The following is a 25,875-nucleotide window of genomic DNA, read 5'->3' as shown; positions in this document are numbered from 1 at the left end:
TGTGTTTCTCCCTTAGTACAGCTTTGTGTTCACTAATGGTCCAGGTTCCCACTGGACTCTAGGTTCTTTAAAGTAGGAAGCCTTAGCAAGATTGTCTTCCCATAGCTCTGTGTTGCAGTTATTATATCTGTATGGCCCAGGAAGCCAATAATGACACAGTGAGACTGAAGTGGAATTCAAAGCTGCAAGCACTACGCTGGGCAGAATCTAAACTGCTACTAACCTACCAGTAAACTAAAATAAACCACTCTAATTCTATGTCCTCGTAACCTACTAGAACCCAGTTAACTTGCCAATCTCATTCTCCTAGGCAGCTTCTCTCCACTCTCAACTCCCTGCCCCTCCCCCTCCTCTCCTGGAAGCCCAGCCTTCCACTTCCTGTCCTTCTGCCCAGCTGACTGGCTAAACAGCACTTTATTGACAACTGCTACATCCAGAAGGCGTTCCTCCACAGCTCTATTTTCCTCATGTCTCTACCTCTATTAAGGCAGGACTCTTGTGTACCACAAAAAGAAAAGGGTGGGTCATATCCTTTATCCTCATATCCTGGACACATTTTGGAAACCAGGACATCTATCCTTGCTCGATGATACTCTCATCTCAACCTGCTTCCTGTCTAGTATTCCTTGCTGCTTGTTCTTGTCTTTGGGCAAGTCAGAACACTTAGAGAATGGAAGGAGCCTCACCGTGTTATCCACCCCACTCACATCAGGACAGCCAATTTAGAAAAAAAAATGGAGATGTCCTTACAGTAAAAGGTATTTCAAAGCTGGCCCAGGAAGGGTGGATGATATATAGGACCTGAAACAGCTTCCAATCGAGCCTTCCCTGTGTTCTTAGAAGGAGAATTGGTCACTTCCTTTACAAAATCCTGGCACTTCTCAGGCACACTTCATTCACTATATTGCTCTGTTCTGCTTTACCATAGGCCTGGTCTTACAGAAACCCATGGCGCTGGCTGCTTTTTAGGGGGCCATGGCCTATCTACATCAAAGATACTGAGTAATGGATTGAGCCTCTCTGCCACATAATAGGTGTTAATAGAAGTCTTAGTTGTTCCAATAGGGACTTCCACTTTGGTGTGGAGCCCCTTTCTTTCCTGGTCCTCCATCTTGTCAGGTGTTAGTCACCTCCTCCTCTTGTGTATATTTGTCAGAGCTCTGCTCTAAGGATTTATTTCAGAATAAGTAAATTAGTGCAGGGCTGCTGTTTGCCGGTTGAAGATAGTTTTTGTGAGTGTGTGATGTTTGGGATTCTGGGGTCTTTTCAGAAGATGTATAAATACTAGAGTCCCAATAGGTGGGTGGCTAGTTGATTGGATGCTGTTGTTTATGGTGTGTCAGGTAGTCATAAAGTAAAGAAACAAGAAGAAATGAGATATCCTGGCACCAAAGATTAAACTTGCCCAAAGGAACTTGATCCCCCTAATCATCAGGAAGTAGTCTGATAATCCCTTTCCCGGTCCCCTTTATTCTTTCTCTCCTATCTGGTGTTAGAGGGTTGAAAGGGAAGAAGAAAAGGGGAGAGAAGGGTTGAAGAGAGAAAGGAACCCACAAAGTAGCAAACGCCATCTCCATATGCATGTCTCTCCTCCTCTTAATTTCTCCAGATTCACACTTCATTTTATTTTATTCTTAAAGTATATATAAAGAAATCTTTCTGGGAAGCCAGACTTAGTTTTTACACATCTGTTCTGTGAGTCATCATTGGATTGGCTGTGGAGTCCCTACCACAGGGAGGGTTTAACAGTTGGTTGGCTGCATGTGACTTGATTCCTAAGAGCACATGCAGGAGCTGTTGCTCCATGAGTTCTGTAACTGCGTGTAGCTGTCAGCTGATCTCAAGAGTCTCTTGAAGTGGGTTCCTGTGCCTAGAATCCCTGTGGCTTTTGCTCTGGTTGCCTGTACCTCACAAGGTACTCCTTCCCTAAGCCTGTCATAAGCACCATACATCAGAGCCAGCATTGCTGCCTGAGCCAGGGGCTTGCGTCTGCTTGGACCACTCTGAGTAGGAGGGAGGCAGATGCAGAAAAAAATGCACTATGTCGGGAATCCTCAACTCAGAGCCAGTGTCAGTATTGTTCCTCTATGTGGAAGTCCAGCAAACCGTTCTTCTGTCAGAGAACTACAGACCTGACAGGAGATTCACAGGCATGTTTTCTGGGGGTTTGTGCTAGTATACTATAGCTTAATAAGCACCTTCAAACTCAAGTTAGAATACAAGGTGTTGTTATTTTGCCTTGGTCATTGTTTCCTCCAGGGAGTGAGTGTCTAGCTGCAGCAAGACTGGTTGTAGTGTCATGTGGGGTGGGGGAGGGTGAAGGCAGAGAGAGATGTACTTATATATAGCTTCCTGTTGGTTTGATCCCAGGGGCTCCAGAGGCTGAGCACCCTGATAGGAATTGCTTTTTCTCCCCAGGATGTGTTTGAAATGCGCTTTGCCAAGATGCCTGATGAGCCTGAAGAGCCAGTTGTTACGGTGTCCTCCCCTGCAGTGCCACCCCCTACAAAGGTGGTGGCTCCACCTTCATCTAGTGACAGCAGCAGTGATAGTTCCTCAGACAGTGACAGTTCCACTGACGACTCCGAGGAAGAGCGAGCCCAGCGGCTGGCTGAGCTCCAGGAGCAGGTGAGGGAACCTGTGGTTCTATGCCCAGAAGCCAGGGTGGTCTCTCAGAGTTTTCAAGACTACGTCTCCAAAGATTCCCTCGTGGCATTTCCTTTTTACTTACTCAATGACATCTTAATCCTATCAATGTATATGCTGTGTGCTTTGAATAGGAGTGAGGTATGGACATTTCAGGATCCTGGAGCTACCTGCCTACATCATCTTACCCCAGTGCTTCAGTGTACTCTTTACCAGCCCTTTAGAAACCTTCCTTCCTGGAAACACCCTGCCACTAAGATAGCCAGGAGATTTAGCATCTGTCAGCCTGGGCAGTTCCTCTGTTGTGGAGGACTGCAGCAGCAGTCCTTGGAAATCAGGGAGTGGATGGTATGCACTTCAGGGGTCTCATTAATGTGGCAGGTCTATCCTCGGCTTCTCCCATACCCACAGCCTGACGCTCAAGCACACGTTGTTCACGTGATACAGAGCTATCCTCCAGAGTCTAGGTGGTGAGAACATTCAGTTCTGGTTGTGGGCAAATTGGTTTGCTTTTGAGACAGGTTGCCATTGTGTAGCCCTGGCTGGCTGGAACTCACAGATCCACCTACTTCTGCCTCCCAAATATGGGAAAGGGGTTGATGATAGGCCTATGCCATTATACCTGTCCTGGTTGTGATTTTTTTTTCCCCTCCTGTTTGCTCCACAGCTCAAAGCCGTGCATGAGCAGCTTGCAGCCCTCTCACAGCCCCAGCAGAACAAACCAAAGAAAAAAGAAAAGGACAAGAAGGAAAAGAAGAAGGAAAAGCACAAAAAGAAAGAGGAAGTGGAGGAAAATAAGAAAAGCAAAACCAAGGAACTTCCTCCCAAAAAGACAAAGAAAAATAACAGCAACAGCAATGTGAGGTCCGCGCTTCCCAATATTTCCATTTTTGGGAGTGGTGATCCCCAAAACCCTTTAGTAGAGAGGAAGACCATCTTTTCGCTGCAGTCAGCAGTCTGGGTTGGTGCCCTGTCATAAACACTGAGCTCTTCCTTCTTGAGTAGCTTTGGTAGCTCAGCATGTTTAGGAGAGGGGCTGCAGGAGGCCATTGTGCAGCTATAGCTCCTGCAGCTGCCAGAGTTGACAGCTGCTTATTCTAATAGCAAGTAGTCTTAAGTTTCATTTCCTGTGTGTGTGGGAAGCCAGACAGGACCCCCCCCCCCCCAACGCCTACCCCAACCACATACATTCTGAGGGATGTGTGCACAGTTTCTTTAGGGAACCCATTTTTATCTGTCATCATGATCCCTTCATAGCAAGAAGGAACCAGCACCCATGAAGAACAAGCCGCCTCCTACGTATGAATCAGAGGAAGAGGACAAGTGTAAGCCCATGTCCTATGAGGAGAAACGGCAGCTAAGTCTAGACATCAACAAACTTCCTGGTGAGAAGCTAGGCCGTGTAGTACACATCATCCAGTCGAGAGAGCCATCACTTAAGAATTCCAACCCTGATGAGATTGAAATTGATTTTGAGACCCTGAAACCGTCCACACTTCGAGAGTTGGAGCGCTATGTCACCTCCTGTTTGCGAAAGAAAAGGAAACCTCAAGGTATTCTTGAGAACTCTTGGAATAGGGGTCCTTCCCATGGAAACCCTTAGTTAGCCTTCAGCACCTGACGAGTGAAGCCTCACTTACACCCCACACACAATTAAGAATTGCGCGGAGGGCCAGGAGAGATGGCTCAGAGGTTAAGAGCACTGAGTTCAATTCCCAGCTACCACATGGTGGTTCACAACCATCTATAATGCAGTCTGATGCCCTTTTCTGGCCTGCAGGTGTACATACAGCCAGAGCACTATATACATAATAAATAAATAAATAAATATTTTTTAAAAAAATTGCGTGGAAACCCCAAGAATGACAATACAGTGGACTCTGGATTGTCATGCCTTTCTGAACCTCTTTGGCAGCTGGTGAGAGCTACCTGAACCTTGCTTTAAGCAACAGCTGTTTTTATCTCTGGTTGCTAGCTGTACACTCTTCACCAAAAGTGATCTCCCACCTTTGTTGATGTTAGGCCAAGAGGAAAGCATATCCGGGTGTCCTAGGGATATGTGTACTGATGTTAGTTCATTACTGAGCCCCACTTTGCTAGCAGGGGTAATGCCTACCCCATCCCTGCCAATAGTTTTCCAAACATCTCTTCTATCTTTTTTATATATGCCTCATATTGGCTTGTAATTTCCCCCCTTATTACTAGAGGGATTGGCTTAGAATGTATGTCAAAGTTTTTTGTTTTTTGTTTTTTTTTTTTTAATCCTACTTTCCTGTCAAAGAGTAACTTCTAGGTCCTTAGAACTGTCCTCTGAATCTGAAGTTCAGTAGCATCACTTGGGCTTTACTCTTTCAACTAAACAGGAACTGGGAGAACTCTAGTGGTCTTTGCTTGTTTTGGTGTGCTCTGTACACAATACCCCCTCTATGAAAAATACCTTCTCATCCAAAGCTGCCAGGATATTGTATGAAGAAATTTTTCTCTGCCTTGTCTTCTAAATCCATGAGAAATCATTCAGAGGCTATTACAAGAGATTCATGAGGCCTTGAAATTGTAGCACAAAGCCACGTTTCAGTTAGTGAGTAGTAGGCTACCAGTGAGAACCATGGAACTACTTACTTGGAGCCGGGTTGGTAGTAGTTGTCAGAAGTGGCCTGTAAGCCTGCAGGGTACAGACTTCCCACTGGGCACTTGATAGTATGCTGTGGCTAACAGTAGCTGCCTGGGTTGGTGTCCTTCCTGATACAGTTCTGTTGTTTGGGTTGCAGCTGAAAAAGCTGATGTGACTGCTGGTTCTTCCAAGATGAAGGGCTTCTCATCTTCTGAGTCGGAGAGCACCAGTGAATCCAGCTCCTCTGACAGTGAAGACTCGGAAACAGGTTAGCTGATTCCTGTCTAAGTATCTTATCAAGCTACCCCACTCAACTTTGGTATTATCTCAGTCCTTTGTCCAGGTTGTTCAAGAGCCCAGAGTTGGTAGTCTCTGAGAACAGCCTGGGCCCTTCTGTCTACCCATCCACCATGTTAAATTTTCTCCTTGCAGGGTGGCAAGACACCCTGTGTAACAGCACTCTATTCTGTCCATGTGGGTAGGTGCAGAGTTTGAGGACTGCAGGTGTTGGAGTCCCATTAACCTTGGGTTGGATGCCCCCTCCCCCACTCCCCTTCTCATATTTTGGCATTACAGTTGGCGTGGAAACAATTCTGGCCACATTTTTATCACAATAGAGCCAAGCCACCTGCATAATCAGTCTGCTTTGAGCTCTGTTATCTGTAGCCTGAGCTGTAAACTCTGAGAACTGCTGTTTTCTACTTCTTCTTAATGTGTTCACTGCTGTTTTGTGTTGGCTCTTCCCAGATCTGCTCTAACTACATGCCCGCTGGGACATGTATGTTCTGCTCTTCTACTGATGTCTACTTGTGCCCTGTGGGCTTGTATAATGGTGTTCAATTTCTATGTTTGTTCTGAGCACCAGTTGCAGAGCTGCAGATGCAAGTAGATGGTAATAGTGGGAGCAGGTGCTCACATTGACCTCAAGGTAAAGATAGGGAAGAAGGCATCGTGTACCTGGGTTGCCTGACATGTGGCTCATATGAGTGACATTACCCTTGGGCAGAGTGGGTCCCATCAGCTGAGCAGATAAGTTACAGTCTACCAGGAGCCAGCCCTGGGGCCTTAAATGGGCTAGGATGTGTGAGATCTAGAGTGGAAAGTGGGTCTGAGGACGGAAAGGCTCCTGGCAGTCTTCACAGATCTAGAATAATGAGCTGATTGTGCCAAGCAAGGTCAAGGCTCCCTTACAACAACTAAGATGAGCTTTGTTGCTTCAGACTGTAAACACAGGTCCACCTCTGCTCAGAGAAACTAGGAGCTACGGGGAGGAAGCATTTTTGTGGGCCATGGAGTAGGCTTGGGCCTTTCCAGGTTTTTTGATGACCAATGTAATTAGAAGGGAAATATAATCTGTTAGTAAATGTGTGTCCTGCATTTGTCCCACATGGACTGCAGAAGTTGGCTGGTCTCGATAGCCTCCCCTATCATCATTCTCTGCCCTTTTCATTCTAAAACCCCTCGTTTTGCTTTCCCATGAACCAGTAGGTGGAGCTGCAGCCTAGGCCTGCTGGGAAGGGCTGGCCCTGAGCCATTCTTGCTTTGAACTGGGGCCACTGCCTTCAGCAGGGTAAACGGGGTGAATAGATGTATTCTTAGGGCTACATTAACATTCTTGGTGGCTACTGACTTTTCACTTTCATTGCCAGCCAAGCTTCAGACTTGCCTTTCCTCTGGGTTTTTTGTGCCTCCTGTGTTTTCCAGATCGTTCCATCTAAGATTTTGCAGCCTTGTTTTTTAAGAATTAAAGTAAGATCAAAAGACCATCCCAGAGTCTGACCCTGACCTGATGCTGACTTAGCTTACTTCTGGGATATTGGGGACTCAAAACACACACACACACACACACACACACACACACACACACACACACACACACACAGTTCCCACAACTGTCTTCCTATGGTCCCATAGGAGTGCCCTGCTTCTTTCCCTGGTGGCTGTCATAATGACATTTCCAGCAGCTTTTTGCTACTGTTATAGAGGTTTTTTTCCCCCGCCTCCCCCCCCCCCCCATAGGCCACCTTCCTTAAGTAGAAAGCTTGTGCAACAAGTAATCTGATAGTCCTGGGAACAGGGTGATATTTAAAGTCATGGATCTGCTAACCTGCAGACTTCTAGGCCTTGGCCATCTGCTTGACCATTTGTCCCTCCCTTGTTGCAGATGATTTCCTTTCCGTTTTTGCTTTGCTGCCTCTCTCTTGTCTTCATTCAGGCCACTAGTATTGCCAATGGAGTAGTAGGTTTTTGTTTCCTACTGTGTGCAGAGTGCTAAGTTGTGAGGCTGTTGAAAATACTGCACAGGAAGTACCTGCTGAGAGTTTGTTGCAGATCTCCAGATGGGACATGCAGAAGGGCACAAACACACATGGACACACCAGTAAAGGGCACACCAGTAAAACATAGCTTTTGTCTCCTTATGCCACACAGGCACCGCACTTTGTGGTGTGTAGTTCAGGGATGGGCAGATTCTCTAGCAGGGTTCAGGAAGCTCAGCTGCCCCAACCTCCGTGACAAGTTACTGGTAGTTCTTTCTGCCTTGGCAGGAGAGTGGGATAGGGATGCGGTTGACACTGAAGGCGTTTAACTTTGGTCTTTGGGTCTAGTTATGTTTTCCTTGTTCTTTTCTATTGAATTGAAGCTATTTTTGTCCTTTGTACTATGGGTCAGTTCTACTGGCATGACCCCAGGGACACAAATCTCGTAAAGAAACTTAAAGCGGCACTCAGTAGGGGCTGGGACGGTGTATAGGAAGCTCCTCTGCGTACATGGCAGGGATGCTCAGCGTTCGTGCACACTGTAGGGTAGAGTGTTTTACTAGCTGGGTTCCAGCTCCTATTACTCATTTTCTGTAACAGCACCAATGGCTATTCTTGACGCCAATCTTGAGCCCAGCTATTTGTTGTTGGCTTGTTTTGTTTCCCAACGCGTCTGGAACTGCTTGGGGGTTCGGTGTTTGAATAAGGCCCAGGTGCTACCTCTCTTCACCATCTAGGAAGTCTTCAGACCTGGGTGAGGCAAGTTGGAGTAAGATACTGTGGCTCTTTTTTCCCCATTACCCTCCCAGCTGTGGCCACCAGCATACGATCAAGTGAATTGTCATTTGAGGTAAAGGAGGTCCTAAGACTCTGTTTCAGTTCTTTCATCATATTGCTAACACTTAGTTCTCCTCACATTTTCCTCAGGTCTCTGTGGGCATGGGTGGCTACATAGTTTATGTACTCCCTCTCTGAGCCACCCTTAGAGTGCACCTCAGCTACCCAGCTGGAATGCATTTGGAGCAGTACGGTGAGAAGGGAAGGCTCTGGTTCTGTGGCCTGTTCATGCAAGAGCACAGTCCAGCTATTTTAGTCTTATTTCCTTTTCCCAGGATTGGAGCATGTGGGTGTTCCTAAATAGCTCCAGAGTAAAGAGGAATGCATGGTGTTTTGGAAAGGCTGGAGCTGGGAAGTGCAGACAGAGGCCATGAGACACTCTAGAGGCTCTAATCAGGAAGCCCGCCTCAGCTCCCTGGCCCCAGGATCTTTGAGACATAAGACTCCTTCAAGTCTTATCTCAGGGCTATGGTGGTCCTGCTGCTAGAATTGCTTAAGAAAGGGGTAAGACCTCTCGAGTACAAAAATATGCAGAGCCAGGTGACACCTTCAAGAAGCCCAGGAGTTTGGAGGGATTGGGGTTTCACTGGGGTGAGGGCCAGCCTTCTGGAATGTGGCCTACAGTAAGAGGCTATGTGGGCGGGGTTTTCCCAGGCATGTTCTGGGACTAGGGATTGTAACATTTATAATTCCAGCAGAGGCGCCGCCACTCTGCTACATGTGGGAACCAGTCCAAGCCCCTCTCTGGACCAGAAGCCATATTGGATATTCTGAAAAAGGATGGAAAAGACAAGGCCTTTTCTCTTTGGCCTTTCCCTCCCCTCAGCAATTGTTATCATCAAATTCCCTTTTCTTTTCTTTCTTTTTTTGTTTTTGTTTGTTTGTTTGTTTGTTTGTTTGTTTCAAGACAGGGTCTCTCTGTGTTAGCCTTGGCTGTCCTGAACTCGTAGACCAAGCTGGCCTTGAACTCACAGCGATCCGCCTGCCTCTGCCTCCCATGTGCTGGGATTAAAGGCGTGCGCCACCTCGTCCAGCTCAAATCCCCTTTTCATAGTTTCTACTTTGGTTTTGGAGATGCAGAGATAGAGATGACTCTGTTCTTTGCCTACCTCCTTTGTTGAGGGCTTTACCTACCTGACGACACTGTGAGAAAGGGTTGGTATTTTCTGAGGAACGATTGACTAGCTGGTGACTGGTAACTTTGACATACCTGACTGCTGAAATCACTCACGGGCACCTCTCACATTCAAGACAGACTTTAGGGGTAAAGAAAATACCAGTATAACAGGGCACACGGAGCTAATTAGCAGAATCAGTTCTGTTTAGAAGTGCAGACAGGCTTCAAGCAGTTTTAGAGACTTGTACATAAACTACTAGCATTTCTGTGGTATAGATTTATCCGTCCTACTGAGGCAGGGATGGGGCTGGTTTCCAACACAGTTCTCTTGTGCCCTTTTAGTCACTAGGGTACAGAAGCTGGCTCAATCTGCAATTCTTCTGTTCTTGTAACTTGAACGGTACATTCCACACCATTCTCTCACACTGGTTTCTTTCTCCCTCTACGTAGGTCCTGCCTAATCATTGGACACGGACTCTTAATAAAACGGTCTTCAGTTCCAGATTCCTTCCCAGCGAGCTATAGCTTAAGTCCATTTTCTTCTGTGAAAGGGACAGGACTCCATCAAGTTATCGAATTGCTCAGAGCCCTGGGCCTGTCCCCCGGGGTGGATTAGTCATGTCCAGCAGCACACCTAGTCTCACCTTCAGGAAGGCTGCCTGCCTGGCCTGCTGCCTGGCCTCTCTGTACAAAGACTGCCTGGCTATCCTGCCCGGCCCCCCTGGTCATCTGGGGTCTTCTGGGTGGGTGACATCTCCTAGAGGGTGGTGATAAGCCTCCTCTCTGCATACACGTGGTGCTGCTCTATGTATGAAGCCTGATCACAGTGTGTTTCCTTTCTCCGTCCCTTCCATCTTTTTCTGAGACTCCAGACCTTGCAGACTTTAGCCCAGCAAAGATCTAATCACCCTGAGGGCGAACATGTGGGATCTTTAAAGGCCAGCTGGGCTCCCAAAGGCTATGTGGGGCCACCCTGGTTGGCTTGATTAGCTGGAGGCCATGACCAGCTTTAGCTGACCCATAGCCTCCTGAATTCTCCTTGAGTCTCCATTGTCCCCATAGAGGACTAAAAGCTTAAGTGGCCCAGCAGGCATTTCCCAAGTTCCTTGGTCTTTCCTCAAGTCACATAAGAAAAATACCCTCCAAGGCTGCTGGTGAGGGGCATACAGGCACATTAGGCCCCACAGCCAAGCTGGGTCAGATCTGGGAAGTAGGTAAAAAGGAGATCATGAGTACTTGTGAGTTGCCTACAGCGCCTCTCCAAGCTCCGTTGCCATCATGACCATCCTCATCTTCAGCTTCCTATAACGACAACACTATTGGGGTAGAACAGGCAAGAGTGTGTCATATCACCCAAAGCTGTCCAGAAACAAACTGAAATAATGCTGGGGTTTGTTTTGTTTTTTGTTTGTTTGTTTGGTTGGTTTGGTTTTTTTGTTCGTTTCCTGCCTGAAAACAAGTACTGGTCCTTGCCCCTTTTTGATCATAAATCTAGCATCTTACCAGAAAACTTCCTAACATAAAAAGACCTCTGAGGAATTGCGTCTTTATTTTAGTGGGCTCTTTCTGTCCTTTTCTCCTTTAAAATGCACTTTTACATATTTCTGAGAGGACTGTTTTCTTGGAGCCTGCCATCCCCTGGGTCTAAAAGCAGTCTAAGGTGGTGCTCTGCCCCTTGCCAGATTTCGGGATCCTTGGGCTGCTTGCTGCCCTGTACCTGACTAAGGCCATCTAGTGTCACCCTCCTCCCTCCACCCACATGGTAATGCTGCTGAGTTCCTAGGCCATTCCAAGTCCCTCTGTGCTGTCTAGCTTTAAGTTAGTTCCTTTTGCCAAACAGACTATTTTGAGCTGCCCTTTGGCCTGTGCCTGACGTGTTCCCAATGAACTTGGCTTGGCTGGGACTAGAGGGAAGGGAGACTTCTTGCCCAGATTCCCACAGGACAGTTGGGAAGCTGTTGGCACTATCTTTCTGGGAAGATTTGCTATCTTGGACCAAATGGCAGCCTACATTCCCACAGTGTCTTGGCTGTGTGCCACCTCTGCCCCTCCCTACACCCTCTCTACACACGTGCATGCATACAGGACAGATGGTCCTGTATAGTACTCTCTGCTGTCCAGAATCCCATTTCTGCCTATGTGGGCCTTCTGTGTGGCAGGAACACTCAGGATCTGTTGAACTTGAAAGATCTTTAGACTTAAACTATCAATTGTACTTGGTGCCCTGGGAACACAGCCAGAAAGGACAGTGTCCCACCTGCTCTTCCTTGTTGGTGGTTTTCTGTTTCTAGGCAATGGGAGGTTCAAGGTGTGTGTGTGGGGGGGGGGTGCACTAAGCTTCGTGTACCAGCTGACTATGGGGTCCTGTCTGGGAGACAGCCAAGACAGTGGAGGGCTCCTCCTCTGATTGCCCTGCCCTTAAATCTCTGTCTCCTTCATTCAAGTGGGACTGGCTGGAGTGAAAGAAATCAGTGTTTAAATCAGATTTTTACTTTGTACAATACCATCCTATGTAAAGATGAAACTTGTGTTGGAGTTTAAGATTGTTATGGAATAAAGATCACACAGTATTTGAGGCCATCTTCATGTAGCCCTTTCTAGAGAGTTTTGTGGGGGGTGGGGGGTGGAGGGCCGTCTGGGGCTGGTATGTCATGAAGCTGTTCATTTACTGTCTTGTCTTCTTACTGGTAACCCAACAGCAGGCTTGGGCCACAGGACTGCCTCACATTACATTTCAGGTCCACTAGCCTCACCTGGGCCCACCTTCACTTCCACTCTGAAGATGAGTCCCAGAATACTCCTGGGACCTTTGTAGTGCCGTTGAGCTACCTCATAGAACAGGCGGCAGCCCCCCCCCCCCACTCCCACCCTCCCCACACATCTTACCACTCACTTTAGCATTTGGTTAGCACCTCCAAGGGTTTTTTCAGGTCACGTATGACACAGTGGTTCAGCTTCATCTCTTAGCTTCTCTATGCTGAGAACCCCTTAAGAGTGTACTCAGCATTTGTTTTGAGTAGCTCACCCCAAGTCCCTGTCTCTCCTGCCCCACTTTACCTTTTTACACCGGAAGTGCTATAATAGAGGAGCCTGTCCACTAGCTGTCCCAGCCTCCCTGTCTCTTTCTCCCAATACTGAATTAGTGGGTGTCTAGCCTTTGTGTGTCCCCTGTCATACAAGTCCTTCTGATGTGAGGGCTCCAGCTAGTGCTGCTTCCACACTCAAAACAGCCAAATGGCATTTTCCCCCAATACCCCAAGTCTTCCCAACAACCCGCTTTTGGATGTCTTCATTGTAAGAACCAAACTTCTTCTTGTGACCCAAGGAGATGTGAGAGCTCTGATCCTGGCATCCAAATTAGGGTCAGCCTTGGGTTTCCATGTGCTGGGTGTCCTCACTTGCGCCCCTTTGCCATTTGTGGGAGGACGTGTTTGTGGCTGCTGATGTCTAGATTTGTGTCATGTCAGTCCTGCGTGGAGTGGTGAGCTCCTGCCAGGTAGCAGAGGGCCCTGTGTTTCACAGTAGCTTGGCACAGCTAAGAGCAGACGGAGGTGGCCTGGACACTAGCATCAAGAACTGATGTTCTGACAAGGTGCCTTGGGGGAAGCCAAAGCAAAGATACAAAGTGACTTTTGGTGACAGGAATCTGAAAGGCTCTGTACCATGGGCCCAGCCTCCAACCTGATGAATGACAGTTGTATTGTTTGTCAACCCTGGAGTACTTCCTGGGTCTTACCCTTCTTCTGGAATACCCAGTTGGTAAAACAGCCTTAGAAACGCTCAGGGTAGATAGAGATAGAGGTATGCACCTAGGCTTTAACCAGCCTCACAGAGGTAAACACACGAAGCACCAGACCTTCAGCTCTTTGAAGAGCCAAGGCACATATGCCTTCTTTCTGTAGCATACTGACAGTTCCAGAGAAGGAACATCATTGGCATCTGTCTTGCCCAAGGAAGAGAAGGGGCCAGGGCCATCTTTTTGGCAGTGAGCATCTGCCCTGTTTGTTCCTGGTCATTTTGGGGAGGCCATCCTGCTTCCTTACTCCTAAAAGGATTCTCACTCAGCAGCACTTTCCTTGCCCACTCTGAGGCAAGTACTTCAGTAATATATTCTGCCAGAGCCTCTAAATTACTGACTCACCTTTTTTAATGGAGCCTTGTTCTCAAACATCCAATGGGGTCATTGTAGACATTCTGAGTTATTCTACAACATATAGCAGGTTAGAATCCAGAGTGTGCTAACACTTAACACCCAAGATACGACTTGTGAAATGGGGATGTATAAGCTAAGGCCGCCATAGCTTAGATCCTGATATAGCTAGGGCCTTGTGCTTTACTTGTGCCTGTGGTCTAAAGCTTGCTAAGGCGTTTTTTCAGGCACAGGTCCCTAGGATAGCTGCAGGCAGATGGATAAGTGACACTCCATTTATCTTTTTCTTCCTGTGATGGCACAATTCAGGTGCATTTTCAATGTTACCAGCCCTTGTCCTGAATGCCCTATGTCATTGTCCTCTTGCATCCGAGGCCAATTGATGATCTCTCCCTCAGAGTCTCACTTCCTTTTCTTTTCTCTGCAGAGATGGCTCCTAAGTCAAAAAAGAAGGGGCATCCTGGGAGGGACCAAAAAAAGGTATGTGCATTGGGGGTGTCTTCTTAGGTGACAGCTGGCCACTCAGCTGAGAGGGTACTGTGGGTCTGACCCAGGCTGGTTTCCCCTATCTGACATCAGCCTTGGGTGTCTCTCTGTCTGCCTGCAGCATCACCATCATCACCATCAACAGATGCAGCCAGCCCCGGCTCCTGTGCCCCAGCAGCCGCCCCCACCTCCACAGCAGCCTCCTCCACCCCCACCTCCACAGCAACAACAACAGCCCCCACCCCCTCCACCACCACCCTCCATGCCTCAGCAGACTGCCCCAGCGATGAAGTCCTCGCCCCCGCCCTTCATCACTGCCCAAGTCCCCGTCCTGGAACCACAGCTACCAGGCAGTGTCTTTGACCCTATTGGTCACTTCACCCAGCCCATCTTGCACCTGCCGCAGCCGGAGCTGCCTCCTCACCTGCCCCAGCCTCCTGAGCACAGCACTCCACCCCATCTCAACCAGCATGCTGTGGTCTCTCCTCCAGGTGAGCCATGGCTGTCTTCTCCCTCTGCCACCTTCGTTCTACCGCATCATGGCCTGTTACTCTAGGCAGCCTGTTAGCTTCAGTAATCAAGTCAGTAGCTTCTCTGGGACTTGACTGGCATGTTAGAAGATTGTAGCTTAAATCTCTGGGGCCAGGCATTAAGGTAGATTAGAAAAGATTGAGCCTGTCTGCAGCTCTTGGTTTAGGGCATGGAAGAGACATACTCATTCTCACAGTTACTCCTGTGGAACTTGAACAAGATGGATGGGGATGGAGAGATAGAGAAGTGGGTGCTCACCCTCTTAGCAATTTGATGAAAGTCTGGGAGTAGTAAGACCTGAATAAGGTCTGCCCAGGGAACAAGAGGAAGGGTTAGGGACAGAGTGTGTGTATGTCAGGGTGACTGTAAGGAACCTACCTCTTGGAGGGCTTTCTGAAAGCTGTCTTTATTCTACTATTTGTGGAAGCTTAGGGAGAGCGGGGAAAGAAAAGAAGGCAGTCACTGTAGTTTAGACAAAGTCAGGGTAGAACAGAAAAACCAGTCCAGAATCATAGATAAGCAACTAAGGCCTCACTTCCATATTTTTTGTCATTCCAGCCTTGCACAATGCACTGCCCCAGCAACCATCTCGGCCCAGCAACCGAGCTGCTGCTCTGCCTCCAAAGCCTACCCGACCCCCAGCTGTGTCCCCTGCCCTGGCCCAGCCCCCCCTGCTCCCACAGCCACCCATGTCTCAGCCCCCCCAAGTGCTGCTGGAGGATGAAGAGCCACCTGCCCCACCCCTCACCTCCATGCAGATGCAGTTGTACCTACAACAGCTGCAGAAGGTGCAGCCCCCCACACCGCTACTCCCTTCCGTGAAGGTGCAGTCCCAACCCCCACCTCCTTTGCCCCCTCCACCCCACCCTTCTGTGCAGCAGCAGCAGCTCCAGCAGCAGCCCCCACCACCTCCACCGCCCCAGCCCCAGCCACCACCCCAGCAACAACACCAACCCCCACCACGGCCAGTTCACTTGCCATCCATGCCCTTTTCTGCTCACATCCAGCAGCCCCCACCCCCCACAGGACAGCAGCCTACCCACCCACCCCCAGGACAGCAGCCACCCCCACCACAGCCTGCCAAGCCTCAGCAAGTCATTCAGCATCACCCTTCACCCCGGCACCACAAGTCAGACCCCTACTCAGCCAGTAAGTCGTTTCTGTTCTTGTACTCTGGGGAGTCTGGAGCTGGGCTTCGTGTCTTATTGTGACAAAGCAGTGTTAGTTGTGTTTCAGGCTTCTTTGGGTTCAAAGCCAAACCCTGTAGGCACTATGTAGTTGGAGTATCACCGCCCCTCCTTTGTATTATCTGCTTTGCTCACAAGCAGAAGTAGCCCAGAAAAAGACTTCCCTTGACCTTAATTCCTGCTAAACGGGAGCCAGCAGCCAGTTAAGGCACCAGATCTACCCATTCAGGGCCAGGGTGGGTAGATTTCCTGGAGGTGACATGGGGTAAGCAGGTTGGGAATCAGAATAGTTTGGGGTGTAGTCAGTCTCTATACTGAGCTCCAAAAGACTCGGGTAGCATTGCATGGACCATGTTGGGGAATAGGACTCAGAAGCAGAATTGACTCAGGAACACTCCCTGTCTGCAGCCTAGTGCAGACCTTTCATTCTCCATCGGGGTTGTTTAGTTAGGCCTTTCACCTTTTCTTTTTTTTTCTTTTCTTTAATATGTATACAGTATTTTGCCTGCAGGCCAGAATAGGGCACCAGATCTCATTATAGATGTTATGAGCCACCATGTGGTTTCTGGGAATTGAACTCGGGACCTCTGCAAGAGCAGTCAGCAGAAGCACTCTTAACCTCTGAGCCATCTCTCCAGCCCCGGCCTTTCACCTTTCTTGCACACTTGGCTTTGAAATGTTGGTAACCAAAATGCTGTAGCCATCCTTGGCTAAAAAGTGTGCCATTCAAAGCTTACCGTAACATTTTACAGTAAGAGTTGAGGGCCAGGGTGGGGTTCTTGGGCTCAGCACTGTACATAAACAACGCAGTCTGCTTTAAGGTTGAACTAAAGTGCTGCCTACAAATTGAGTACCAAAACAAGGCTGTGACTGCTCCTAGACTCAACACAAGCTGCCAGGTGGCAAGTGAATTGTTGGTTGCATGCCCTGAGCGGAAGGCAGCTGTTGGTTTTCTCTGGGAAAAACCAGAGTTGGACATGACCACCCATGCAGCTATGCTGTTCTCACCCTGTGGAAAGAAGGTGGTGAATAGGGGAGTCAGGAACTTTAGGTCACCCAGGCCAGCAGCCTAAGGTCTCTGTCCATACTTTCCCTTAGAATCTTCAGGGGCCCACCCAAGCTCCTGTAATTTGGGGACATAAGGAGCCATATGGGATGGAACCTAGCTGGTGGCTCATGGGGCCAAAAGCCAAGTTGTCAGAGACGCAGTTGGGTACCATCCCTGAAATGCTAAGCCACCAGTGGAACCATAGGCAAGAGAGTCTTCTGGTGTCCAGGTCAGCCTCATCAGGTACTTTTAACATCATTGACACAGACGGCAGATTGTCGTAGACGTTTACCTGTGAACCACAGACAAGTGGAAACAGGGTGGTAGCTTCCAAAGGAGGAAGAAAAATCAAAATCTGTCAGAACTCACTCTACTGGATTTTGGTACTAGCCCAACAGTAGAGCCAAGGGTCTGCCATATATAAAATATTCTGGTCTTTAGGTCTGCCAAAATAAATATTTTAGACTGGACTGAAGGGTATATTGATGAAGTATCTGTGTAAGAGTTTTATGGGACCCAGCACTCGGGAGGCAGAGGCAGGCGGATCTCTGTGAGTTCAAGCCCAGCCTGGTCTACAAAGTGAGTCTAGGACAGCCAGAAACTGTCTTCCCCCACCCCTGAGAGAGAGAAAGAGGAGGGGGGGAGGGAGACGGAGACAGAGAGAGGTATCCATCCTGTGCTAGCATAGTGGCTTAAAAGTGGAACCCAGGGGGCTAGAGAGATGGCTCAGAGGTTAAGAACACTGTCTGCTCTTCCAGAGGTCCTGAGTTCAATTCACAGCAACTGTTCACAGCCCTCTTTAGTGTGATCTGATGCCCTCTTATGGCCTGCACATGTACATGCAGGAAGAGCACTGTATACATAATAATAAATAAAAAACAATTTTTTAAAAGGGGGTCTGGGCTGTAGCTAGCTGAGCTATAACAGGTGGCAAGGCTCCTTTCTGGCTAGATTTAAATAGAGAGCAAACTATGGGAATAGGTAAGACTTGGCTTTTCCATTTCCCGAGGCCAGAGGCTCTGACTCATTCATAATACTCGGGTACAGTTGAGTGTCAAAATTCAATGTTCTGCTTTGTTTGCTTGCTAGCAAAGAACTTCTTGGGACTCTTCTAACTGGGTGCTTAGGTGGTCCCCTAACTTCCTTATTCCTGTTGGTTAGATGCCGGAAGTAGACTCACTGTGAGCTCTGAAAACTATTGTGCTTGCTGTCCAAATAGAGGTCAGTCTCAAGTTTTCCTACATTCAGTAGGATGAGCAGGCTGAGCTAGGAAACAGCATTGGGAGCAGTCTACCTTCACTCGAGTCTGAGCAGTCCATTTCCTCTGCAGCCACCCAGCCTACAAGGAAACAAAGTAGATTATCTAGTTGAGTCTTCAGAATTTATTGATGTACCTTTGAATAACCCAGGTTTAACTTCAGAGCCTTTTGAGGGTGCTTTTATAAAAGCTCTGGCATCCAGACCCCACATGACGTCTAAGGTGGCCGGTGTGTGTTTAACAAAGCTTCCTGGGAAATGCTGAGGTGCAAAAGGATCAAACTCTGGGACTTAGCACTTCAGGAACAGGCTCCATATGTTGGGGCTAAGGGATAATCCATCCCTTGAGGTAGGAACGTCGTGTCCTTAACAGGTATTGTGGGTCTCCATTCTTCCAGCTTTTTTTGGACCATGTGATACTCTGTGTATAGCCTGACTTTCCTCTCATTACTGTTTTCTCAAGGCCCAAGTGGCTCAGGGCTAGTGGCCTATACAGCAGCCCTCTGACACAGTCTTTGTCTGGTCTCCTAGGTCACCTTCGTGAAGCTCCCTCTCCGCTTATGATACATTCCCCTCAGATGCCACAGTTCCAGAGCCTGACCCATCAGTCTCCACCCCAGCAAAATGTCCAGCCTAAGAAGCAGGTAAAGGGCAGGGCTGAGCCACAGCCTCCAGGGCCAGTCATGGGCCGAGGCCAGGGATGCCCACCTGCCTCACCGGCTGCCGTACCTATGCTGTCCCAGGAGCTGCGCCCACCCTCAGTCGTCCAGCCTCAGCCCCTGGTGGTAGTAAAAGAGGAGAAGATTCACTCACCAATCATCCGCAGTGAGCCTTTCAGCACCTCACTTCGACCAGAGCCCCCCAAGCACCCAGAGAGCATCAAAGCCCCAGTCCACCTGCCGCAGCGTGAGTGTTCTCCCTGCCTGCCCCTGGGACTTGGGTCCCAGGCCCATGTTGGTAGTGATCTGAGCCACACTTTCCAGGGGGCCCAGACCCACATACTGCTTATAAATTCTAGGGCCTGAGATGAAGCCTGTAGATGTAGGGAGGCCTGTGATCCGGCCCCCAGAGCAGAGTGCACCCCCACCAGGGGCCCCTGACAAGGATAAACAGAAACAGGAGCCAAAAACACCAGTGGCACCTAAAAAGGTAAGGGTAGTAGGTGCCTTAAGTGCTCTGAGGTACTCTTCTCGTGAAGATTGCTTTGGTGGGCATAAACTTCTGCCATATCCTGTGCAGCGGGTCCTCACCTGGCCCTCAACCTCTGCCTATATAGGACCTGAAAATCAAGAACATGGGCTCCTGGGCCAGCCTAGTACAGAAGCATCCGACAACCCCATCCTCCACAGCCAAGTCCTCAAGTGACAGCTTCGAGCATTTCCGCCGTGCTGCTCGGGAGAAGGAGGAGCGGGAAAAGGCCCTGAAGGCTCAGGCTGAGCATGCAGAGAAGGAGAAGGAGCGGCTGAGGCAGGAGCGCATGAGGTGGGCTGGGGTCCATGCAGGGCACTGGGGCTCCCAGGGCCATACTGGGCTCCAGGCTGACCTGGGGCCCCGCTCTGCCCAGGAGCCGAGAGGATGAGGATGCGCTGGAACAGGCACGTCGAGCCCATGAGGAGGCACGACGGCGCCAGGAGCAGCAGCAGCAGAGGCAGGAGCAACAGCAACAGCAGCAGCAGCAGCAGCAGCAGCAGGCAGCTGCTGTGGCCGCTGCTGCTGCCCCTCAGGCCCAGAGCTCCCAGCCCCAGTCTATGCTGGACCAACAAAGGGAGTTGGCCCGAAAACGAGAGCAGGAACGGAGGCGCAGGGAGGCAGTGAGTAGAGGGACTTGGTGGGAACTTTTGGGCGGAAGATGCTGGGAGTACAGGTCCTAAGGACCTAGGGAGGGAGGGTAGGCAGTGAACCCAGGCCTGTTGGTCTACACCAGCCTGGTCTGATGAGTTCGCTGACACCTGGATTTGAAAAGGTCCAGGGTGGGTCTAAGAGAACAGCAGGTGGAAGCTGTGCACAGCAATAATGGGGAGCAGGTAGAGCAGAGTACCTCAAACTCACTTCTTCCTCCTTCTTCCCCTCTAGATGGCAGCTACGATTGACATGAATTTCCAGAGTGATCTTTTGTCAATATTTGAAGAGAATCTTTTCTGAGAGCACCTAGGTGACTTCTGACTTTTTCTGGCAAAAATATTGACTCTCCATAGTGTTAGGGGCGGCAGTGGAGGCAGTAGCAGTGGCCAGGGATGTCTCTGGGCCTGGCTCTCCTGCATGCTATGCCCGGGGCAGGCCTGACGGGCAGCTGAGGATCACAGAGCCCATCTGCCTTACAGCCAGCCGGACAGACGTCCTACCACATGCCACCCCCTCAGAGGACGTCAGCTCAGCGCTCACCTCAATACAAGTCAGGTGCCGGCTGGACCCAAGGCCTGCGTCCCCGCATGCGGGGCAGAGGCCCTTCTCTGCGCCAAATGTCTACACAGTATACACAGGATATTGTTGCTGCCGCCACCGTGACTGGTTTTCTGTCTCTGAGAACATGACGTTTGTGACGTCCTACTCATTGGAGTCCTTCACACCCCAGCCATCGCTGCCCACCACCAGGAGGCTAGGGCAAGCCTGTATGGACTGGAGCAGCAAGGCACTGGCCCACCCCTTGCTGGCACTGACTTTGCCTTGAACAGACCCTCTCCCCTCCCCCCACAAGCCTTTAATTGAGAGCCGCTCTCTATAAGTGTTCGCTTGTGCAAAAGGGAATAGTGCCATGGAAGTGTGTGTTTGTCCATGGCAATTCAGATAGAGGTGACTGTTCACATGTATGGACAGACCTTACCTGGGGAGTAAGGCCACCAACCAAAGTCAGTTCCTTCCCACCTGTTTCTGATTTTGTTTTTTCCTATATATATATATATTTTTTGTTGTTGTTGTTGAATTCTGTTTTATTTTTAATTCTCCCTTCTCTTTCAAACACAGTGGCACTGCTTATCTCCAAATGGTGTGATCGTCTCCTCATTGAGCGGCAGCTCCCACTGCGCTGTGGGTAGTGTGTGACTGTGGCTGTACTGTATAGTGAACATAGTTGGCATATCTTTGTTTGAAGTTTGTTGGTGACTCCACCAAACTGGTGTAAAAAAACAAAACAAAACAACAACAAAAAAGAGAAGAAAAAAAAATCCACACACACAAAAAAAAACCACCCATACAAAAAAATCCTGCTTGTATTCAGTTTCAAACTTTTATTAGTCTTATTTTTAATTATAAAACCAGAAAGCTGTAATTTCTTTTCCCGCACCCCCATATGTGTTGGCTTCTTTGTTTTTTAATGTCAAATCTGTTTTTACCAAGAAAGGGAGAGCCTGGGGATGAGGTGGGCTTCAGGCACTGCAAGGCTGCAGACTCCCCACCCAGCACTGGTCAGACCAGTGGGCTGTACCTTCCTTCCTATTGTTATTTTTTTGTTTTGTTTTGTTTTAAAATTGGAGCCCCTGATGAGGTTACATGTGCCATGAGAACCCACTCTACACCACAGTGCTGGTGCCTCGGTGTTGGCCAAACTCTGGAGTCACTGACTGGTTTGACTTTCATATGGTGAATATGCATTTGGTCTGTACTGATCATGGAATAAACACATCTCTCTTTTATAATGTTGGTGTCTCCCTGACATTTCTTTGTGTACCAGCTAGGTATTACAGTTTGCTTAGGCTAAGCCCAGTTCCCCAGCACCTTTGCATAAGATTTATCAACAGTGGCCACAGAGCGCTTCTCTTGCCTATCCTGGGCAGGAGCTGTTTGGGCTCAGTGTTCCCCCCAAGCTGTAACAGGGAGCCAGACACCCTGTAAATAAATTACCTGCACTGGATGGTGAAAAGGACCCAGTGAAATACTGGCCAATATCCAGACCACACTCTTCCTGAAAGCCCTCCTCCATCCCAGTCCCCGCGCTCACACAAGGCCCTGGGCCGCTTTCCCTACCATTCTTGCCTCTACCTAACTCCGTATTTGATTTAAGCTCAGGGTTACCCAGATACTCTTAGGTAGGTGTACATTCCCTCCAAATAGGGTCTTTGTGTCCCCACAGATGAACACATTTCCACTGAGAAAGCCCAGAGGTGGCTTCCCTGCCTTGTGCCAACCTGTTCGCTTATGCCCGAGCCACAAGGCATGGGTGACAATGAAGACCAGTCTCTAGGATGCAAGATAAACAACATGTATGCAAAGACAATTGACTGAAATATTTCTAGCACTGTTAACCTGTATTTCCCAACCCTCAACCAGAAAAGGCCAAACTTGGCAGTGAGCCAGTGTTCACCATGTCGTCTTCAAGTTCCTGCCACACTCTAAGCATTTCATAAGCTACGGTGCGGGAACAAGGACACTTTGTTCCGTTGAGGTTTCTCCCACCACATCCCTCCGTCATGTTTCTCTCTTATTTACATAGTTCCCCGTTCTGGACCCCACTTCTGAGCTGGGGAAATTGTTTCATCTATACCTTGTTGCTCGAGATTTGAATGCCCTCCACACTTGCCTGATGGGTGTGTTCCTCTAACTGGGTTGTAATTAGAACTGGGATCTAGTTTCTCTGACCATTTTCAAATCCTGCAGTACTAGACATTTTAGTCCTATACAAGATTAAGGTGTGTACAAGCCCCCACTGTACTGTATGCACGGGTCGCTTGGCCAATACTTATGTCAGTGAATCTGAGACACTTGTATTAAAATACTTTAGACATTTGTAGAAGGGAATTCGTAGACTTTTCACTTATATACTAATGGGGGTTTTTTTTTGTGCAGTTCTCATTGCAAAAATAAACATTTGTACTGAATATAAAAATTATCCTCCTGTGGTTACTGATGTCTTTTTGAGTGTAGAATTGGAAAATGGAGGTGAGTTGGGGGTTAGGGATAAGACTGTATAGTGGAGTTAATAGACGGAAAGTTATTAGATGCCCTTAGCCAAAAAACCTAGTTAGAGGCTCAGGAGAGATCCTGGGAATTCCATATTTATTCCAGATAATTGATTTTATGGAATGTTAAAGAAGCCAAAGTTAGCTGAGTGTGGCGGTGGTGGTTCACATTTATAATCCCAACACTGAGGAGGGGTGGAGGCAGAACCGTGAGTAGGTGGCCGGCCCTGCCTCCCCCTCCCCAAGCAATGCTGATTAATCATGCAAGGAAGGAGATGGTTAAGTCTAAAAAGGACAATAAAGGCAGTGTAATTCAAAGGCATTGTTTACTGAAATGTGAATGGCCATTCACCATGGGTTTAATTATGGTCCTTGAACAGAATAAATATACTGTTCAGCAGTATCCTGTTTGATAATAGAAAGACATATAACTGGAAAGTGGGACAGGAGATAGTAGGAGATGAGTAGTGTTTAAAGTTAGAGGCAACCAATAGAGAAGTGAGGGAAGAAAGCCAGGTGAGGGGTGATATGAGTGACCTGATAATACGCCAAGATGGTCCGTATGTAAGTTGTCACTTAGGAATGTGGCCCAGCTGGAACAGTGCTTGCCTGGCATGCATGAGGTTCTGGGTTCCATCTCAGCATCACATGAACCAAACACGATGATGCATCCCTGTAATTCTAACCCTCAAGAGGACCAGAAGTTAATAATCCGTTATAGAAAGGGTTGAGACCAGCCCTAGGGTACATGAGATCCTGTCTCAAAGAACCAGCCACTCAGCCAGGGACAGGGCTTCTCAGGAGGCACAAGAGGATCCCGAGCAGCGTAGGAAGCAAGATCCTGTCTCAAAAATTTGGATATAGTTGGCCCATGTCTTAATTTCATCAAACCAGAAGAGGAGGCCAGTTCCAGGCCACCCTGAACTACAGAGTTAAGTCAGTCTCAAACAAAATAATAGGGGTGATTGTTTCCCCTGCCTTTTATTGGAAATAGATTTTCTCATAATGATATATCCTGATTATAGCTTCCCCTCCCTCTAGTCCTCTCAGTACCTCCCCTCTGGATCCATTTCCTTTCAGTCTCATTAGAAAAGAAACAGGCTTCTTAAAAAAAAAAAAAAAAAAAAAAAAAAAAAAAAAAAAAAAAAAAACAAGCATGGCAAAGTAAAATATAGTAGATAAAAGCCATCACACTGAGGCTGAGCAAGGCAACTCAACAGAAGGAAAAAGAGCTCCAAGAACAGGCACATCTTTAATCTCAGCATTCGGGAGGCATCGACAGGTGGATCTCTTGAGTTTAAGGCCAGCCTGGTCTACAAAGCGAGTTCCAGGACTACTCAGAGAAAACTCGTCTCAAGCAAACAACAGGCTGAAGACTAGAAGCAGAGTACCTGGTCCACACCCATGGAGGCGCTGTGTTTGCTGCTTCAGTCTCTGAGTTCATGTAAGCCTGGCTTTGTTGGTTTAGAGGGCCTTGTTCTTTTGGTGTTTTCCATTCCCTCTGGCTCCTATACTCTTTCCACTTCCTCTTCCTCTGGGTTCCCTGAGCTCTGAGGGGGTAGAATTTGATGGTTATGTGTTTGCTCTTGTGGAATGGGCCTTAAAATCAGTTATTGGCTGACAAGTTCTGTGCCACCATTGCACTAGCATATCTTGCAAGCAGGATAGATTGTAGGTCAGAGATTGTGGCTGGGTTGGTGTTTATGTTTCTCCTTTTGGCGGCCTGCAGAGTACCTTCATGCACCAAAGGCACTAGAATGTAGGGATGAAAGTTCTAGGTAGGCACCCGCTTTACTCTCCACGTTCAGTGAGTTGTGTGAGTGTTGTCTTCTGCGGTGGGGTCTCACTGTCAGTTTGTGAAGAGCAGCCCATTGTCTTAGCAACAGTCTGGGTTGTTTGTGGATTTTTTTTTTTTCATGGAACCCCCTTGGCCTCAAACTCACAGCGATCCACCTGCCTCTGCCTCCTGAGTGCTGGGATTAAAGGCGTGCACCACCACACCCGGCTTGTGATGTCATTTTCTTAAACAGCTGAATAATAATAATAATTTTTAAAGACATTTATTTGTGCATTGTGTATATAAGCACTCTATTTACATGTGCGTCTGCATGACAGAAAAGAGAGCTCATTACAGGTGGTTGTGAACCACCATGTGGTTGCTGGGAATTGAACTCAGGCTCTCTTAACTGCTGAGCCATCTCCCCAGCCCAAATGTTTAAGCTTTCTTTTTCTTTCTTTCTTTCTTTTTCTTTTTCTTTTTTTTTTTTTTTTGTTCTTTTCTTAGTGGGGGTTGGGAATTGAATCCGGGTCCTCTGGAAGAGCAGTCAGTGCCTTTAACCACTGAGCCATCTCTCCAGCCTTTATCTACCTACCTACCTATCCATCTATCTACCTATCTATTTATTTTGAGACAAGGTTTCTCTGTGAAGCCTTAGCTGTCCTGGACTTGCTTTGTAGACCAGACTAGCCTTGAACTCACAGAGATGCACTTGCCTTTGCCTTCCTGAGTGCTGGGACTATAGGCATGTACCACTGCACCAGCTTTTATAATAATTTTTTTAAGGCTAAGGGTGAAGCCAGGCATGGTGGCGCACGCCTTTAATCGCAGCACCGGGAGGTAGAGGCAGGCGGATCTCTGTGAGTTCAAGGCCAGCTTGGTCTAAAAAGTGAGTCCAGGACAGCCAGGGCTACAGAAAGAGACCTTGTCTCAAAAAAACCAAAACAAACAAAAAGGCTGAGGGTGAAACTCCCTGCTGAAGTGCTTACCCTGCATGTGCAAGGCTCTGGGTTCAGTCACTTGTACTGAAATAATAGAAGCAGCTACAGAAGGCGACCTCCCTAAATACCTAATATTT

At 48.3% G+C, this 25,875-nt stretch overlaps 1 protein-coding gene across 4 annotated transcripts in view; it reads left to right on the top strand.

Annotated features, from left to right (window-relative positions):
- Positions 1 to 21,760, top strand: part of BRD4 (bromodomain containing 4) — an 80,738-nt gene extending 58,978 nt beyond the window's left edge. For 3 of the 4 annotated variants that reach the window (XM_084759382.1, XM_084759380.1, XM_084759383.1), the window contains 12 exons: positions 2,419 to 2,628; positions 3,314 to 3,510; positions 3,904 to 4,199; positions 5,415 to 5,525; positions 14,047 to 14,099; positions 14,227 to 14,596; positions 15,195 to 15,785; positions 18,660 to 19,034; positions 19,147 to 19,277; positions 19,405 to 19,610; positions 19,693 to 19,939; positions 20,202 to 21,760. In XM_084759382.1, the coding sequence (XP_084615508.1) occupies positions 2,419 to 2,628; positions 3,314 to 3,510; positions 3,904 to 4,199; positions 5,415 to 5,525; positions 14,047 to 14,099; positions 14,227 to 14,596; positions 15,195 to 15,785; positions 18,660 to 19,034; positions 19,147 to 19,277; positions 19,405 to 19,610; positions 19,693 to 19,939; positions 20,202 to 20,270 (2,856 nt within the window). In that variant the 3' untranslated portion in view covers positions 20,271 to 21,760. The remainder of the gene's footprint in view (positions 1 to 2,418; positions 2,629 to 3,313; positions 3,511 to 3,903; positions 4,200 to 5,414; positions 5,526 to 14,046; positions 14,100 to 14,226; positions 14,597 to 15,194; positions 15,786 to 18,659; positions 19,035 to 19,146; positions 19,278 to 19,404; positions 19,611 to 19,692; positions 19,940 to 20,201) is intronic. The other variant, XM_084759381.1, reaches the window with a different exon arrangement.
- Positions 21,761 to 25,875: the final 4,115 nt, after the last annotated feature.

Source organism: Acomys minous (assembly GCF_964271855.1).
Source record: "Acomys minous genome assembly, chromosome: 15".
Taxonomy (NCBI): domain Eukaryota; kingdom Metazoa; phylum Chordata; class Mammalia; order Rodentia; family Muridae; genus Acomys; species Acomys minous.
The sequence above is the reverse complement of the archived record's forward strand: the minus strand, read 5'-3'. Positions and strand labels throughout refer to the sequence as shown.